We start from the raw sequence: 16,507 nt of genomic DNA on the forward strand, positions 1-16,507 counted from the left end.
TGGAACTAACGGGCCTAGCCCAAACCATGAAAAACAGCCCCAGACCAAGAAGCGTCCAGATACTTTTTGTCATACAGTGTATACTGCTGGATAATTATTGATGGGGCTCATGTTATACATCTTGCTCAGCAGTACTGCAGTACTTTCCTTCTTGGGAGTGGAACCTGTATCATCCTTGTTAGCTCAGGTCCAGAACAGCTTTGCCTCCCTTTGTACAAATGGGATAAGAGGTTAATGTTGATGAGATGCTGCCTTTCATCACATTAAACTGTTTGTGAACCTCTGCGTCCTGGCCATGATAGATATATTAATAATTTTAATAATAAAAGAATAATAATAACAGTCATAAACTTTGCGTAACAGTTTTAAGGCATTGTGCGCAAATGATGCATAGATGTTGATAAAACAAAAGCAACTGAGACGAGTAATATTGCATCAAAATATCATGATAAAAACAATAAAAAGTTTTTGAGAACAAATGAGGCGAAAATGGCAACAAAGAAAAATAAAAGCGCATAGGACATAAATATAAAGATGGATAAAATTGCTTTATCAGGACTAAAAATCCAGATGCAGATCCGCGTGGACAACCTTTTCTATTTGGCCTCAGTAAACACTTCGATGGTTCATGAACACTCTCACAGTAACCCTTGCCTTGTCATATACTCACAACTTACTTTCAGACTGGGCGAGTGAGTTTCTGGCTCCGTTAGCTTGGCACCAAGCTGACCAGCTCACGTCACATAAAGTAGCTATCATTCTGTCAGTATGCATGTCGACTACTATATATGGTTTACTATCGACATCCAAACTACGATGTCACTGAGCCTCCTGTGGTTCTATCAATATATCAACTTAAACTGCGCTGGAGATTCGGGAAGCGGTGACACCAGCCAATGAAGTGCAAAATGGTTCTACTAAAGCCCGCCTATATGAAAAATTAGCCAATCAAGTTTAGCTTCTATACTTCCGCGGTAAGGATTAGATGTGTAGTTACATTGTACCGTTTAGTTTAGAGATGCGGCTACCTTAGCCTGACAACGTTACAATTAATTTTGGATATTGTGTGCAATTGGTGGTGCGGACGAAGAGGCGTTTTTGTCATTTATTGAAAGAGTAACGATTACTAACCTTCCGCAAGTCTGTCTGTCCGTGTTGAGGTCTTTTTGGTAGCATAGTCAACAGCCTTTATCTACAGTTAGAGTAACGATATCTGGAATCGACCATAGAAAACTGAGGGAATTGGGATACTAGCCTAACGTTACACACATTTCGATTTAGTAGTTGTTACCCGATAGTTATTGTTAACTTTCGGTATGCAGTAAGTGGAAGTGTTATACGAACGAACGATAGCTTTAAGTTAGCTCTAACTTAACGTTACAGTTCGACATCTTTCCTTCATTGCTCTAAATGCACAGTTCACGTAACGCTATCTAGCGTGGTAGCAGATGTAGCTGAACTAGCATTTCTCAGTCACCTATCGTTTACGGGTGCCAGCGTCAACAGATTGTTCCTAGCTTGCCAACTCCCGTGTTTTTATTAGCGCAAACATCGACTAACTACACTACAGTGTTTTGAACTGTTAGCTGGCTAGTATCTATAGTCGAGTTTATAGCATTCGGTGGTAGCTCTTGGCAAATGTTAGGTAGCTAATGCAAAACGACCGGGAGTGAAACAACGTAGTCTAAGTAACCTTGTACCTGACTAGTTTAGTTGGAGGCCTTGTGTGATCGTGATATTTTTCTACAAGGTTGGCCATTGGCGATAATTCACACGTAGTTTGCTAACTGCCAATTTGTGAAGACGGGGTTCTTAATCTCGCGTTTATGACGATTTATTTAGTCTAACAAAATAGGTCGCGCTACGTAAGTACTACTATCGCGCGTTATTGTTTATATTATTGTTCGCAAACGTTAGGTGGCCAGCCATAACTGGGGTGGGAGCTAGCTAATAACGATACTCCTGAGGGAACTCGTTATTGACTGATAATTACAGTATGAATGGGTTTAGTACGGAAGAAGACAGCCACGATGGCCCGTCGGCGCCGCCGTTTTACGGCCAGAGTTGTTGTTTAATTGAAGACGGGGAGCGCTGTGGCCGCTCTGCTGGAAACGCCTCCTTCAGCAAGCGGATCCAGAAGAGCATATCGCAGAAGAAACTGAAACTGGACATCGACAAGAGCGTAAGTAACTTAAGGTTAGATTTGCATTTTACAAAGGCATAGTTGGTTTGTGCAAGATGAACGTAGAACTACCTGCATGATTAAGAACAGTTCTGTAGTGCGTTAATGTACAGTGTGATCATAATTACCACCAAAAAGTAGCTTAGCTTGCTAGCGTAATTGCTGAAAAATAATATCTAACCTTGCAATCTAGGTTACGATTTAATCGATCAATAGTGATATTTAGGCAAGTTAAATTTATTAGATTGAAAAATACGTTTTGGACTGCGTCTTATTTTGTTTTATTCGAAATGGAGTTCGGGGGAAAGCAAGCGCGCTTTGAATGTGACCTATTGCTAGCTTGCTTATGTTGGTTAAATGCACACAGTAGTCTGGTTAAATGGCGTGTCCAGAGCCTTAACTTGCTAAATGACATCACTTGTTTCCACGCCTCCTACTACACTGAGAAGGCTGTTGCTAAGGAAGCCATCGGTTGCGTGGTGCGCGAGACTGAATGCCGCCACACGAACGCGAATTCCGCTACTGAAAAGGAAGGGCGCGCTGGTGCACACTGCCCTTCATCCTGCAGGGAATTCCGTTCCGCGAGCGGTGTCAGTCTGAGCTGGGCTGAGTGTAGGAGAAATACGCGCCACTAGTGGGCATTGGGACCCACGTGCCGAAAATTTAAACTTGTCAGTTCTTAAAATGCTGAATTATAACCGGCGACCGCTCATTCATATGCTGAATATAGCCTACTAATGACAATATTTGTTCTGGTTCTATATCAGCAATTAACCAGTCTTGCAGATATGAACTCACACTGCATGCCTTGATATCAAACTCAAAACTGTAAATGAAAACAATTTAAAATGCATCTTGACTGAAGATGCCTTCGCTGACTTGACAGTTATGCATCTACTTTATAAACTCAGCTGTATTTTCATTAGTGCAGATTTTTGAGTGTTGCAGACTGTTTATATTGTATTAGTGCACCTTACAAATAGATGTATGTGTAGTGACTCCAAATCTAAAATTATTTTTCATATTGGGCTAGTTTAATACAAATTAATACATGTGTTTTAGTTACTCTTTTTTAGGTTCTTGCACTGTGAACGAGGTCTAGTATTGGGTTACGGGAATGTTTCATTTTTACCAAAGTAATGTTAACATAAAAATATTTAGTGCGTATTAGTACAAGGTACATAGTGATGTGGGTGTGATTCCACCCCCCCCCCCCCCCCCACTCTTCTCCCACTCAAAGTTAAACAAATACAAAAAGCCTTTGCAAACATACCTTCAGTGAGCAGGAGAATGGTTGGCTGAAATGCAGAGACACAGATATGAATATGCTGCTGTGGGTCATGTGGGTCATGTGCACTGCTGTGGATGGTGTGGGTCATGTGCACTGGTGTGGATGGTGTGGGTCATGTGCACTGCTGTGGATGGTGTGGGTCTTGTGCACTGCTGTGGATGGTGCTGTGGATGGTGTGGGTCATGTGCACTGCTGTGGATGGTGTGGGTCATGTGCACTGCTGTGGATGGTGTGGGTCTTGTGCACTGCTGTGGATGGTGCTGTGGATAGTGTGGGTCATGTGCACTGCTTTGGATGCTGTGGGTCATGTGCACTGCTGTGGATGGTGTGGGTCATGTGCACTGCTGTGGATGGTGTGGGTCTTGTGCACTGCTGTGGATGCTGTGGCTCATATCCATTCCTGGTTCTAGGTGAGACACCTGTACATCTGTGACTTCCACAAGAACTTCATCCAGAGCGTCCGCAACAAACGCAAGAGAAAAACCAGCGACGATGGCGGGGAATCCCCCGACCACGACGTTGAAATACCAGAGGTAAAATTTAAGCAAGATATGGGCAAAAAAAAAGAACAGTTCTCTTTATTTGTACTCAAAGTACACTTTGATCTGAAATATAGTCAATTTCATAACCAGGGTGTGAAGACTTTTGACATTCCTCTTTCAATACTGCTGTGTACATTGCCTGTTCATTGAACTTGTAGAATTAGCTGTATGACCGTCAGATTAATACAGAACACTGCTTTTTAAACCAGGTGTCTTGCAAATTCAAGTCAAATTAGTCCAGGCATGACACTGTATAGTTGTCATTGTGACTGAATCAATAATATATTTGAGGTTGGTTCACATTACTACCTCACACATAAGATACTCATATTCATAATATTTGCATTCGTATGTGTAATGTGAATCGAGCCCAACTTCTCTGCTCATGGTGAAATCAGCCAGTATCTCTTACCGTGTGCACTTTCCTCTGCTCTTTTTCCCAGAAGCCCCTCTGAACAGCTTGTGTTAATGTCTTTGCAGGTGGATCTGTTTCAGCTTCAGGTGAACACCCTGAGACGCTACAAGAGGCACTACAAGCTGCAGACCAGGCCCGGCCTTAACAAAGCACAGCTGGCAGAGGTAACGCAGAGATCGGCCTGTGCGTTCAGGGTTTCAACCTAAACACAGCACAGCCAGCAGGGGTAACCAGAATCGCCTGTGTTCAGGGTTTCAACCTAAACACAGCACAGCCAGCAGGGGTAACACAGAGATCGGCCTGTGCGTTCAGGGTTTCAACCTAAACACAGCGCAGCCAGCAGGGGTAACACAGAGATCGGCCTGTGCGTTCAGGGTTTCAACCTAAACACAGCGCAGCCAGCAGGGGTAACACAGAGATCGGCCTGTGCGTTCAGGGCCTCGGCCTACACAAAGCACAGCTGGCAGAGGTAACGCAGAGACTGGCCTGTGCGTTCAATATTTAAGAAATATAAATCTCTTTAGTGCTCACTGCCAGGACTGGTCTGGTTAAATATATAAATATGAATCCTTTAGTGGTCACTGTTAGCACTGGTGTGGTTAAATATTCAATAAATATGAATCTCTTTAGTGCTCACTGCCAGTACTGGTCTGGTTAAATATATAAATATGAATCCTTTAGTGGTCACTGTCAGCACTGGTGTGGTTAAATATTCATAAATATGAATCTCTTTAGTGCTCATGCCAGATGGTCTGGTTAAATATTAAAATGAATCCTTAGTGGTCACTGTAGCATTGGTGTGGGTAAATATTTAATAATTGAATCTCTTAGTGTCACTGCAGCATGTCTGTAATATTAAATATGAATCCTTTAGTGGTCACTGTTAGCATTGGTGTGGTTAAATATTTAATAAATCTGAATCTCTTTAGTGCTCACTGCCAGCACTGGTCTGGTTAAATATTAAATATGAATCCTTTAGTGGTCACTGCCAGCACTGGTCTGGTTAAATATTAAATATGAATCCTTGAGTGGTCACTGGTGTGCTGCTCTCTTTCCTTCCCTTATATGTCCTGACTCAGGGATTCTCTTCTGAAGGATGCTGGGTGTTGCAGTGCAGTCATGGCGTCTGTAGTGTAGCGCAGCAATGGCTTCAGTTCCCACTTTAAAAATTTGGCTCCGAACAACGTGCATTGGGCGGCACGTTTGACTGGGGCTCCAAAACATTTCAAGAGTGTTTTAGTGTCCTGCTGAGCAGAGTAGGAAGTCTAAGGACCCATAAATCTGCTGCATACTTCAGTGTCCTTCCAGTTCGTTTGAAATGGGTTTTTGTTCATTTGGACAAGATTGTATGTTTTCATAAGTGAAAATGTTTGATTCGATGCCAGAAAGCTCCATAAAGGCCACGTTTATCACGCTGATTTATTTTTATTTTATTTTTGCCACAAATGCTTTGCGCAACAAAATATATTCCCTGGGATATTACTGCATGACAACATCCCAGGGTACACAAATCTCAAAAATGACTAAAGATTGCATAAAATGTTTTCAATTTAAGCACTTTATTTTGAGGATGTACAGGGGCTTAGGACAAAGAAAGAAACGTTTCCTTTAATCTTTAAACAGCTGGGGCCGTTGGCTTGCTATCCTCAATTGGCGTGGAATTATTAAAAGATCTCAGCCACTTCTGCCGAACATCTGTTTCGTAGTCTTTAAAGGTAAGCTGGCTGCTATGATGTAAAATGTCACAGGCCAAAAGCCAGTCAAGCATAACAGGGAAAAAAGGCTCAGCTCTTTCTAGTGCAAACTCCTTTCTATTTAAATTAACTCGCCCTTGAACACTGTTTAACATCAATATACCCAAATGACAAACAATACTGTCTTTGTAGTCATGTGGATGCTAAGCAGGCATTTTGAAGAATCAAACGCCGACTTTCATTGCATGCAAGTGTTTTTTTTTTTGTGTTCCCCCCCCTTTTTTTTAAACAATGATGCATTCCACCGGCTTTAACTTTCACGCTGTAATTACCCGCGACTCCGCTACCAAAATGAAAATACTACATGACTGACTTGCATCAACCGTTCAAAGGTGATATCTGATCGCTTTTATGTAGTTATGGGCAGGGTAAAAATGACGCTGGGGCGTAACTGGGGGGGGGGGTAAGATCTCCCCCAAACTAGCATTCTGGGAAAGGCAATTCATTTAGCACTTCAAACATCAAAACTGAAAGCAGTGAAACCCCTCTCTTTTTTTAGGGTTACCTTTGCTCAAACTGACAGTTATCTAGAGTCCTGCAGCCTGCAAACAGGGAAATTGCAATAACTGTAGGAATTCTGGTCTGACAGCATAACGAATGGTGTGCCTGTTTAGAAGTCATGGAAGCTCAATTAGCTTTTGCAAGTTTGCAAAAACAAACACGCTGTGCCCACAAATTAGGGCTATTGAACCCGCGTGCCCGGTGATTAATGCAGCCTTTACGATACACAAACGGTGATGTATGTGGTGAGACCGTTACATTGGGAAATAATTGGTGGTCCGGTGGCTGTTAAGGGCATTTGTGAAATCAACAGGTGAAGCCGTTGTAATCCCGCAGCTGGCTCTGACCCTGTCCTCGCGCTCTCGGCGCGAGCTCCCCAGCCTGCCGGGGTGATTAGGAGCTTTGTGAAAATAAATGAAGCCGCGCTGCGCTGCAAGTTGAACGTTTCCCCCCTGGCTGCGGAGAGGTCCAGACTCCCCGTAATGAGACCTGCACACCATTAATAAAAGCACGAGTCCACACCTCCGTCCAATTACTGCTGTGGATAGCTGCTGCTAGCTGCCGCTGCTCCCCTGAATGGACCTGTCGGGTCTTGACTTTGCCGTTTGACCTGAAGAGCGATCGATAATGTCCTTGAGTTAGTTTGTTTTTTGGGTCGGAAAGACTCCCCTGCGTTGTTAAACATTCCCGGCCTCTCTCGTGCTTTGCTGCTGTTTGGATATGAAATTATTTTTATTTTATTTTATTTTTTGGAATTTTCCGAGAGGGAAGTTGGACTGAATTGTAGGCAAGAAATGATTATTAATGGCTTGATATGCATTCAGGCTTGTCTTCGGCAGTTCTACTTCTCCAGTTATCTTGTTTTGTTATTTGTTTTTGCGTGTGCTTTTTCTCCACCTTGCTTGAAGCAGAAAACGTTTTCCGATTGCGTTGTAAGCAAATTGCATTTTGCCCTTATGTTTTGTAGACGGTGAGCCGTCACTTCCGGAATATTCCTGTGAACGAGAAGGAGACGCTGACCTACTTCATCTACATGGTGAAGAGCAACAAAAGCCGACTGGACCAGAAATCCGACGGCAGTAAACAGCTTGACTGAGGTTACATATTTCAGCGCGATTTTAATTTGGTGGTTGTGCTCGTAAGCCGAATGGTTTGTAGGCCTACCCAGCCTGGCCTAAATTAAGACTTTTCAGACTCCGCAGGGTGAATTTATTATGTGAATACACCATTATCTGGAAGAAATAATTCATTTAGTTAAGCCCCAGATTAAATCTTTATACTTAACTTTATACTACAAATGTAGGGGTTATAAACCCCCCCACACAGTTTACTGGTGACTCTTTCCAACTGTTAAATGTTGTGTCGAAAACAGAAGTAGCAGTTTCTTAATATTGTTCCACAGAACTCCGTCATATTGAGTTGCAGTTGAATAAAATGTAACGGACGAGACCCAGTTTGGCTGAGGTAGAAATAGGCCTACTCTTTTTTTATTTTTATTTTTTATTATCCCTTTTCTACTTTAAATTCTTGTCTTGGCTGTTCATTGTGCCAAACCCCAGGGCAAAAAAAGTTAATCCTGATGGAAATGTTCCCCTTGGTGATTTTGCTGAGATAACGCCGGCAGCGTGGTCCAGTAGCTAATGCTGTGGGTGCCGAGAAAGCGTCGTTATTTAAATACGGACTGCTGCGCCGAGACTGAAGACTGTCAGAGAGCCTGCCGCTTCTCTGTGCTGATTTGACACTTTCCCCCTTCAGCTCTGTTCTTTTCTGCCCGTCTTTCTGTGACTGGCAGGAGCAGACCCGTAGCGCATTAGAACTCGTAATACAGGCTGCGTTGCTTCATACTACCGATGACTCGCGCGTTACGAGCCACACGGCCGAGAGCTCGCCCGTTATCCGCCTCGCGGCCGAGGACTCGGGCGTCACGAGCCGTTTCCTTCCCTGTGCGCCCTGGCTTCCCGCTTGCGCCTCTCCAGATATAGGATCTGTCCGCTGAAACGTATGAATGTTTGAATGTTGTAGTTTCTTAGTTTGAGATTGTATGGACTATGTAAATTAAAAAATGACTTATTTCCGGTCTGCTTTTTTTTTTTTTTTTTTTTGCTTCAAGTGTCAAACGAAATCAAGGTGTTTAAAAATTAAAGAATGTTTTTTTTTTTTCTTTTGTACTTCACTTAAAGTAAAACAGCTCTAAATTCCCACTCTACCAAGTTTTTGGGCCTGGTGGTTGGGGAGTGATACGATTTTAAATGTTCAGTTTCCTCATTTGTCAGTTTTGTCACAATTTAAAATCATGATCGTTCACAGTTTTTAGACAGTGGTTAATTCATTTCACTCAAAAACTGAAATGGTTGTTTAATCTTCAGTGAGGCCTTTTATTATATTTCACCCTAAAAATTGAATATTAATATTGAATAAAGCAGAATAAATTCAGGAGACAATTTTTACTGTAAATAACTTCTGTGGAGAAAAAGCCTTTTGTTTTATTGACTCAAGGTGCAGATGTCCTCTTCAGTGTAGCCAAATGGAAAGGCTTAAATGTTAGAATTATTCCCTCCTCCGGACCGAAGCTTCTGTGGCCGTTTTGGCTACAGTCAGTGGTGAGAGTTGATCATGTTCACCTGTGCTGGCTGTTTAAGACAAAATATGGCTGTAAAAATATCAATTATGGTTCATAATGTTCCAGAATAAAGTAGTGACACCAACGCTGGCACTTAAGTTTTAAGAGAAAAAAATAAAAGAGTATTATGCATCTCTAAAACCATCCTGGCAACTGTTGTTGGGGGTGTGGGGTGGGGGGGGGGGGGGGTTGTTATGAGGTAAGAATTGTAAGTTCAGCCTGTGGGACTTCACTCTACTATTGTACACAGCTTGTAAACTCAGATACCTTGTCAGAGGTGTCACAGGTCTGTTAGACTTATAGTGTTGCCTTTAAGAGGTGGTTTGTCCATTGTAAATTAGATGATGTTGCTAACACTGCATATCCAAGTGTGTTGTTTGCTGGAAGAACAGATCTCGGAGAGAGGTGATAACATGGTATTTTTCCACATGTGGAGCCCTGCCCTTAGTAGAGTTTGATCATGTTTCTGTTATTTGTTTGCCTTTTTAGTTTGTTTACAGTTGTCCTCCTGTGTGCTGTAGGTAAATGCCTTTGCCAGGTCGAATATAGGTTGTAGAATTTTCTGTTTTTTTCCCCCCAAAGTTGTGTAATATGTAAACTCTGGCTGTAACTTAATCGACTAAATTGCTGTTAATTTCCAAACGCATATCTATCGTGCTGCTTATTGCGTTTAATAAATGTCATGTGTCAATAACAAGAATTTCGCCATTTTACTGCTATCATGGTGACTTGTACCGATGTACTGCAGGTTTGGGATTTAGTTTGAATGCTCAGGAGTGATTTTAACTGAACAAATATAAGTTGTTCTTGTTACACATTTTTCCCACCCTCCTTTTTAAGCCCATAAAATGACGATTTAAGCAGTGTGGAATGTTTTTTTTTTTTTTTTTTTTTCCTTTTTTTTCCTTTTTTTTTAATAACTGGCATTTTAGTCTGGCATTTCATGCTATTACTGGTTATAGTTCTTACCTTTTAGCGCTTTCTGATACTATGCATGTTGCATGTTTTTGTTGTTGTTTTTTTGACCAGTGCAGTGATATGAATAGTATTCCCAGTCAGCCACGCATAGGCCTGTTTGTGATTTGTCTTTCGAAGCAGCAGAGTGCCTGTCGAAATGGGTGAGTGAACACGGTCTGTTGTCTGTGCTACCACTTGGTGGCACCATTGTCGTAATTTCTATTGGCCCTCCCTGGACCAGCTGCCCAAAGCCAAAAACCGTTTATAAAATAATGTGAACCTTTCCCGCGCTTACCTTTCTGCGTTGGCTCCCGTGAAAAGCGTTTAAATGTGGGAAGTCGGAAACAACCCACCTGTATGCTGACCGCTCGAAGGTGTCATTACGATTATAGTCGCGTGCAACAATTTTCCGCCTGCTGTATGCTATTCTGATTTTTTTCTTCTTAACTTTACACGTTACATTTTCCGTTTGATATCCGCTTGGTTGTTCTTCCGTTTTTTTTTAAATATATACAGGACGCCTTGTAGAGAAATAATAGAACGTGTTTGTTGTGACAAATTCTACATACATCCGTTTACTAAATCTGAGTCGTTGGAACCCACTGTGCGCAACAAGCAGTGCCGGACCGAGGGCTTTGGTGTCCATGAGCAAGAATGCTGTTGTGGCCCCAAGGTGCTCCAACATTAAAAATAAAATTTAAAAAGTTAAATTGTGTGGCCTCGGGATGGCCCTAAACGACTGCATACAGAGTAATATGTCCAGTGTTAATTCAACTCTAACAGAGTTTATGAGTCCAATAGGGGCCACGTGTACACTGTAATTGTTGATTAGTAAGCTGGTGATTGTCGTGAAACTATCACGTTTGTCCAGGTTTCCAGGACCAGCTATAATTCTAGAATAATGTAAGTGGCTGATCATGACGATTCCTAGTATAAGCTGTAGCCAAATCCGGCCTCTGATGCACGCGTAATGTTGCTGTGACGCCACTGCGAATGCCTATTGGCAGCAATAGACATTTTCTTAGTATCACTTTGCGCACGCTTATTGAAAATACAATTGCGTAAATGTAGGCTGCTTATTTAGTTGGAAATTTGTATTTCATGTTTCAGTTCTGTTTGCAGTTGGCCACTGTGCTGGTGTTGTATTGTTTAGGGTTTTAAAGATACAGAAGCAACCACCTGGTTTGCGTTGGTTATAATCTGATGTGTTGATTGTGCCGGGATATTGGGTACCGTTGTTGTTGCACGTGATTTTAGAAACGCACGAGTAATCCCGTAATCAATCTACTCCGTTTCAGATATCTCCCTGAAACAATTCTTGCCACGTGCCGCCGTCTTCCTATTGGACGGGACTGATGCGACATAAACTGGCCCTTTTTTGCCATTAATTTTGTTTACTGGGTGCTAAAGGTAATCGTTCAACCATTATGATTTAATTAGGTTTTATTTTGTATGATTTTCACATGTTTTTCCCTACCTTTAAATAGTCGATATTAACATAAAGCATTTTAATTAATGCATAGTTTTTATTCAGATTTTCGAATGTGCTAATAGAAAAGGAAAGATATAGTTTTCTATTGTGGAACATAGTTGTTATGCTATGATGTTTTTTTCATAGCTGTGCAGCGCTTAGAGGGCTTCATATACTGTTGTGGTTTTCGAGCATATGCAGTCATAACGACGGAAATTTTATTCTGCTTTTATTTTGTTTCGGAATCTTCAAAAATAAGACCAGCTTGCGACTTTCGATAGATGCAAGCATTTGATACTGATTGATGGAAATTGTTGACCACTCAGAGCAGTTCAGTCAACCGGGGTTTCCATCTGCTCTGGCCAGTAACTGGAGATACGGCGCATCGCAGACTTCTATCTTTAAGGCCGTTCTAGGCTCTGTCTTACGAGCTCATCGAAGCATTGGCTGGGTGGCAGATATTTATTATTAACCCCTTTCTGTTTAATCGGTCAAATAGTTAATTGCATCATGGCTATGCGTGCGCTCAAATTTCGAATTATTTTTAAAATGCGCAAATCCCCAGTGGCCTGCATTCGCTTAAAATATTATAATTTACCAACTGACGTGAGTAGACGGCATGCACAAGCCTTGTTGGAAAAATATGGATTCAGATTTAAACCTGACATCAAAATAAAATTCTCTATATAATTTGACGCTTGTTTATTTATCAAAGGTTACGGGAAAGGGCGCCTGTATAGAGCTACATAATTGCGTCATCTCTCCTGCGACAGCCTGACATTGATTTTTGCCAGGTTTACCACTAATTCCGAATGAACCTAACGTCGGAAAAAGGAATTTTTATGCGGCTCCTCGAAGTCTCGTGGCTTCGCGTGTTAACCCCTTTTTTGTGTGTTTCCTCAGCACCAAGCACGAGATAAGAAACACGTAAATAAACACGAGATTTATCGAAAGCAAATAGGCCTACTCCTACGAATCCAGCGACGGGCAATGCCAAGACAAACTCCATCTGCTCTGTGTTTTTAAAGTTTATTTTAAACAAGCATCTCTTGAGATTTTTCCTGATACCTTTTAATATCATAATTGAATGTGTAAAATAAAATGTGTATTGGTATTACAGCTGCAAATATTAAAAGCATATAGAAATCTTGTATTGCCAGAAATTATGGTGCATATGTATATTGTTATATCAATCGCACGGCACATTGCAAGCTACATCCAATTTTCAATATAACCCCTGATTTATACTGTGATGGCATACATAATTTATATCAGTATGAAACTGTAAGATACTAATGTTCGTATATTATTGTGAGTATCACTGGATATTATTAGTGAGAAATATGTTGGATTCAGTTTAAGTCTCGTGCGTTTTGTCCTTACACCTGGAGCACGGCACTTAATGATTGTTCGAGTAATTGTTATATTGTTTCGTTTCTTACAGGACCAGCTAATGTTTTTACCACTCTCTTAAATCTGTTTATCGCTAAGTTGGATACGGTTTTACTCTGGGCTGAAGTGCAAATATAACCGGCACAACCTTAGTAATATCAATAATATTAGTGTACCTTCATAATGTTAAGAGCGTACTCCAATTCTTCCTTCGTGCAATATCAAAATTATGGATTTTGCATCCTGTGTCAACTTGGGTTATGAGCATCATAATCAACCATCGGAAAAGTACTTTGGCCTTTTACCCTTCAATTTATTGTCTATAAGCCTTAATTTTATTATGTTTATTTTATATGTAAGGAATTATGTCGAAATAATCATAATAATAACAATAATAATAATTCGCATGCCTAGATTTCTGGATAGAAGCGAATGCGTATAGAGAGTGCATACAACTGCGGCAAAATAATTTCTATTGCCATATTCTGTATTTAGGAGTACAGATCATTTTATAATTTTAATATTTATTTCATCTGAGCCAAACGTAAGGTGACAGTTATTTGAGGTAGATTCAAACATTTACACACACAGAATACAGTACGACAAATACAATATTTGCTTGTCAGTACCACCTCAGTAGAAAAGTATCTAGTGCTAACGTGGCCATAACATTATAAGATCAAGGACATTTCTTAAATCACCTTTTTGTACACTAAAAATAACGTAACACAACAAAATAATGGCTTTTTTCATTCGTTTATGATTTAGTTTTAAATTATGTGGGAAATATCACAGTTAGGTACAACCATAGCACAGAACGAATTAATAAGACGGTTAAATTATTAGCAATGGTGCCGTTTTCAAGTCCTCTAATATCCCGCCCCCCCAGATTCAAATGAATAACATTGCACTTTGAAGTGTACAAGTGGTTGTATTCCCAGACGCGCGCTTGAATACCGAGTCTGAGTGCCGGGTGCCGTTCGGTGGGGCGCGAGCCATTCACTGGTTGAGTTCCAGAGCCCAAACCTGTTGAGGCCAACCCGTCCTGCCTTTGAACTTTTTCTCGCTTCCTAATGAATCCTGAAGACCGTCATTCTGTGAAAACAGAGAGTGTATGCATTAGAACTCTTTAAAATCGGTTATTTATTAAAATTTAAAAAAGCAGCAGTACAGATCAATAAAGCCACGGTCTACTGTAACGTGCAGGCCCTGTGCAAAAATACAGTCTATACGTTAATTCGGTTGCAATATGATTGATGTACAATGTGCAGTGTGATTAATAGGCTCTGTCACTACAGACATCCATTACAATTTCCGTATGTGTGCGTGTGCCTGTGTGCGTGTGCCTGTGTGTATCTGTGCCTGTGTGTATCTGTGCCTGTGTGTGTCTGTGCCTGTGTGTATCTGTGCCTGTGTGTATCTGTGCCTGTGTGTATCTGTGCCTGTGTGTATCTGTGCCTGTGTGTATCTGCCTGCAGAACAAAATGCTTTCCGTAGCTGCCAATTTCCAAGTAGGCCCGAACAAAGTGAAAGGTCTAGAGTGTAAATCCTTTTTAACCATTCGATGGCTTTTATAAGAGAATGTATAAATAAGTCACTGAATTAGAAAAAGGTGACTATCCAGCACTGCATTATATATTCACCAAGATCGGAATCTGAGTAGGCCTGTTTGTCTCGACGAAAATAATACACAGTTGCTAGTTAGCGGCTCCATGCACGCTTCTGCAACTTTTATACTATATGTCGTTGCCATAGTCCTTTTATTGCTTTGAATACAATTTACGACTAAATACCACATTATTTATTAAACCTAGGCATGCTACCTTATGGTAAATAAAACACTCAAAACCGATGTTTTTTGTCGTGTACGACTTGGTGTTCCTGGCTGCTGTTGTGTGAAGGCATATTTGGTACACTGTGTGCGAATGGTAAGACGAGAACACCGTTAAATACCAGGTAAGGAACTATTATTCTATTATACCATTATATGTATATATATCCTATATTTCATAACATTTCCTATTATTGTATTCATAATTATTGCATTTCACAAAGAACACATGGCCATAGTATAGAAATCGTCCTGCATTGTAAGCAGTGAATTCAGTTGCATATGCAGGCGAGCATAACGTACCACTTCTCGTTTCCTTTTTAAATCTCTACTGTCAAATTTCTTTATTTCTGCTTTGAATCCCTCCGTTTCACCAGTGTCTTTTGCCAGAACATCCATCAGATAGGCAATGTAACTTGTGGCCAGTCTCAGTGTCTTTATTTTGGACAGTTTGGTGTCCGCGGGAACGTTTGGTATACATTCTCTCAGTTCGGCAAAAGCAGTGTTGATGCTCTCTGTCCTTTTCCGCTCTTTCTTGGGTCCGGACGCTCGTCTTTTCCCCATTCGCCCGGACAGCGCGTCCATCTGGGCGTCTTGCGCGACGCTCGGACCGCTGAACTCGGAAGAGTACGGCTGCTGGATCTGAAAGTCTGCGGGAACCTCTGCGTGATTCACCACCCAGCTCTGGAAGTACTGTGCGTCTGGATGACACCTCTGGACGAACGGAAAGGTCTCGTGCATTAGGTGATGGTGCTGGTAGCTCCCAATTAGGTTCATCTTGAAACGCACGGGGACCCAAATTAGCCTACGCGTCTTGGAGTCTTGAAAAATGGTCGCCCTCGGCTACTTTTCAGAGTTCAGAATTTTTCCATGTGGTGAACAATAATAAGAATTGTCTAATCAGAATTGTGCGCCCCACGGAATCGCGATTTCTTCGTGGATTTAAGTGCAATCTCAAGATGCATCCTTTATAAATGTTTTTCGCTATTTGCCCATTAATTTAAAATAACAGAATAATAACGTCATACTGTTAAAGGGTTTTAGTGAAGTCAATGATAAATATAGCAAATCCGGATACGTCTATGCAGTCTCGAGTAAAGTCTTCCACCCGTTGATTAGAGTCATTTGTGCTGGAAATCTGACCCTTGTTGAAGGTGCTGAGGCCCAGGTTTATATTGCGCTGAAAGTGGCATAACAACGCGCCAGCCAATAGGAGTTTAGATACCCCGAATGGGGCGGAGATTTTGCGGTGCGGCTGTTTGTAACGGCGCAGAACAATCTCTGAAGCATGGTGACGCTTCTTCTCGATATGAAATGCTGGGAGGATGGTCGATGGCACTCAAAGCAAGAGATTAAGAAAATTTGAGGCATAAACAGACATGGTATTAATATTTTTTCCTATTTCTCTACTAATTAAACCAATCACAATTTACATTAGAATTCAAATTCAGTTTGTTTATTAAGACTTTTCGTTAATGTTCCACTTCTTTCAATTTGGCCTTATGTTGTTGCTGTATAATGCGAATTGTGTTTCAGCTATACATCTACTTT

General features: G+C 41.2%; 2 protein-coding genes across 2 annotated transcripts; one reads left to right on the top strand and one right to left on the bottom strand.

Annotated features, from left to right (window-relative positions):
- Window positions 1-948: 948 nt before the first annotated feature.
- On the top strand, window positions 949-8,842 carry sap30l (sap30-like). The gene is made up of 4 exons (XM_064349713.1): window positions 949-2,182; window positions 3,884-4,006; window positions 4,496-4,594; window positions 7,653-8,842. The coding sequence occupies exons 1-4, from the start codon at window positions 1,997-1,999 to the stop codon at window positions 7,779-7,781; spliced, it is 537 nt and encodes a 178-aa protein (XP_064205783.1). The 5' UTR covers window positions 949-1,996; the 3' UTR covers window positions 7,782-8,842.
- A 4,614-nt stretch (window positions 8,843-13,456) lies between these two features.
- Window positions 13,457-16,110, bottom strand: LOC135262645 (heart- and neural crest derivatives-expressed protein 1-like). The gene is made up of 2 exons (XM_064349712.1): window positions 15,260-16,110; window positions 13,457-14,220 (listed from the first exon to the last, which is right to left on the bottom strand). Exons 1-2 carry the CDS (start codon window positions 15,731-15,733, stop codon window positions 14,125-14,127), a joined length of 570 nt encoding a protein of 189 aa, XP_064205782.1. The 5' UTR covers window positions 15,734-16,110; the 3' UTR covers window positions 13,457-14,124.
- Window positions 16,111-16,507: the final 397 nt, after the last annotated feature.

This window comes from Anguilla rostrata, chromosome 9 (genome assembly GCF_018555375.3).
Source record: "Anguilla rostrata isolate EN2019 chromosome 9, ASM1855537v3, whole genome shotgun sequence".
In the NCBI taxonomy this organism is placed as follows: Eukaryota; Metazoa; Chordata; class Actinopteri; order Anguilliformes; family Anguillidae; genus Anguilla; species Anguilla rostrata.

Coding starts and splice junctions, on each gene's coding strand:
- sap30l (XM_064349713.1), top strand. CDS start 1,997: ATGAATGGGTTTAGTACGGAAGAAGACAGCCACGATGGCCCGTCGGCG. Junction 4,007..4,495: donor ACGACGTTGAAATACCAGAG/GTAAAATTTAAG, acceptor ATGTCTTTGCAG/GTGGATCTGTTTCAGCTTCA. Junction 4,595..7,652: donor ACAAAGCACAGCTGGCAGAG/GTAACGCAGAGA, acceptor TATGTTTTGTAG/ACGGTGAGCCGTCACTTCCG.
- LOC135262645 (XM_064349712.1), bottom strand. CDS start 15,733: ATGAACCTAATTGGGAGCTACCAGCACCATCACCTAATGCACGAGACC. Junction 14,221..15,259: donor TAAAAAGGAAACGAGAAGTG/GTACGTTATGCT, acceptor CTGTTTTCACAG/AATGACGGTCTTCAGGATTC.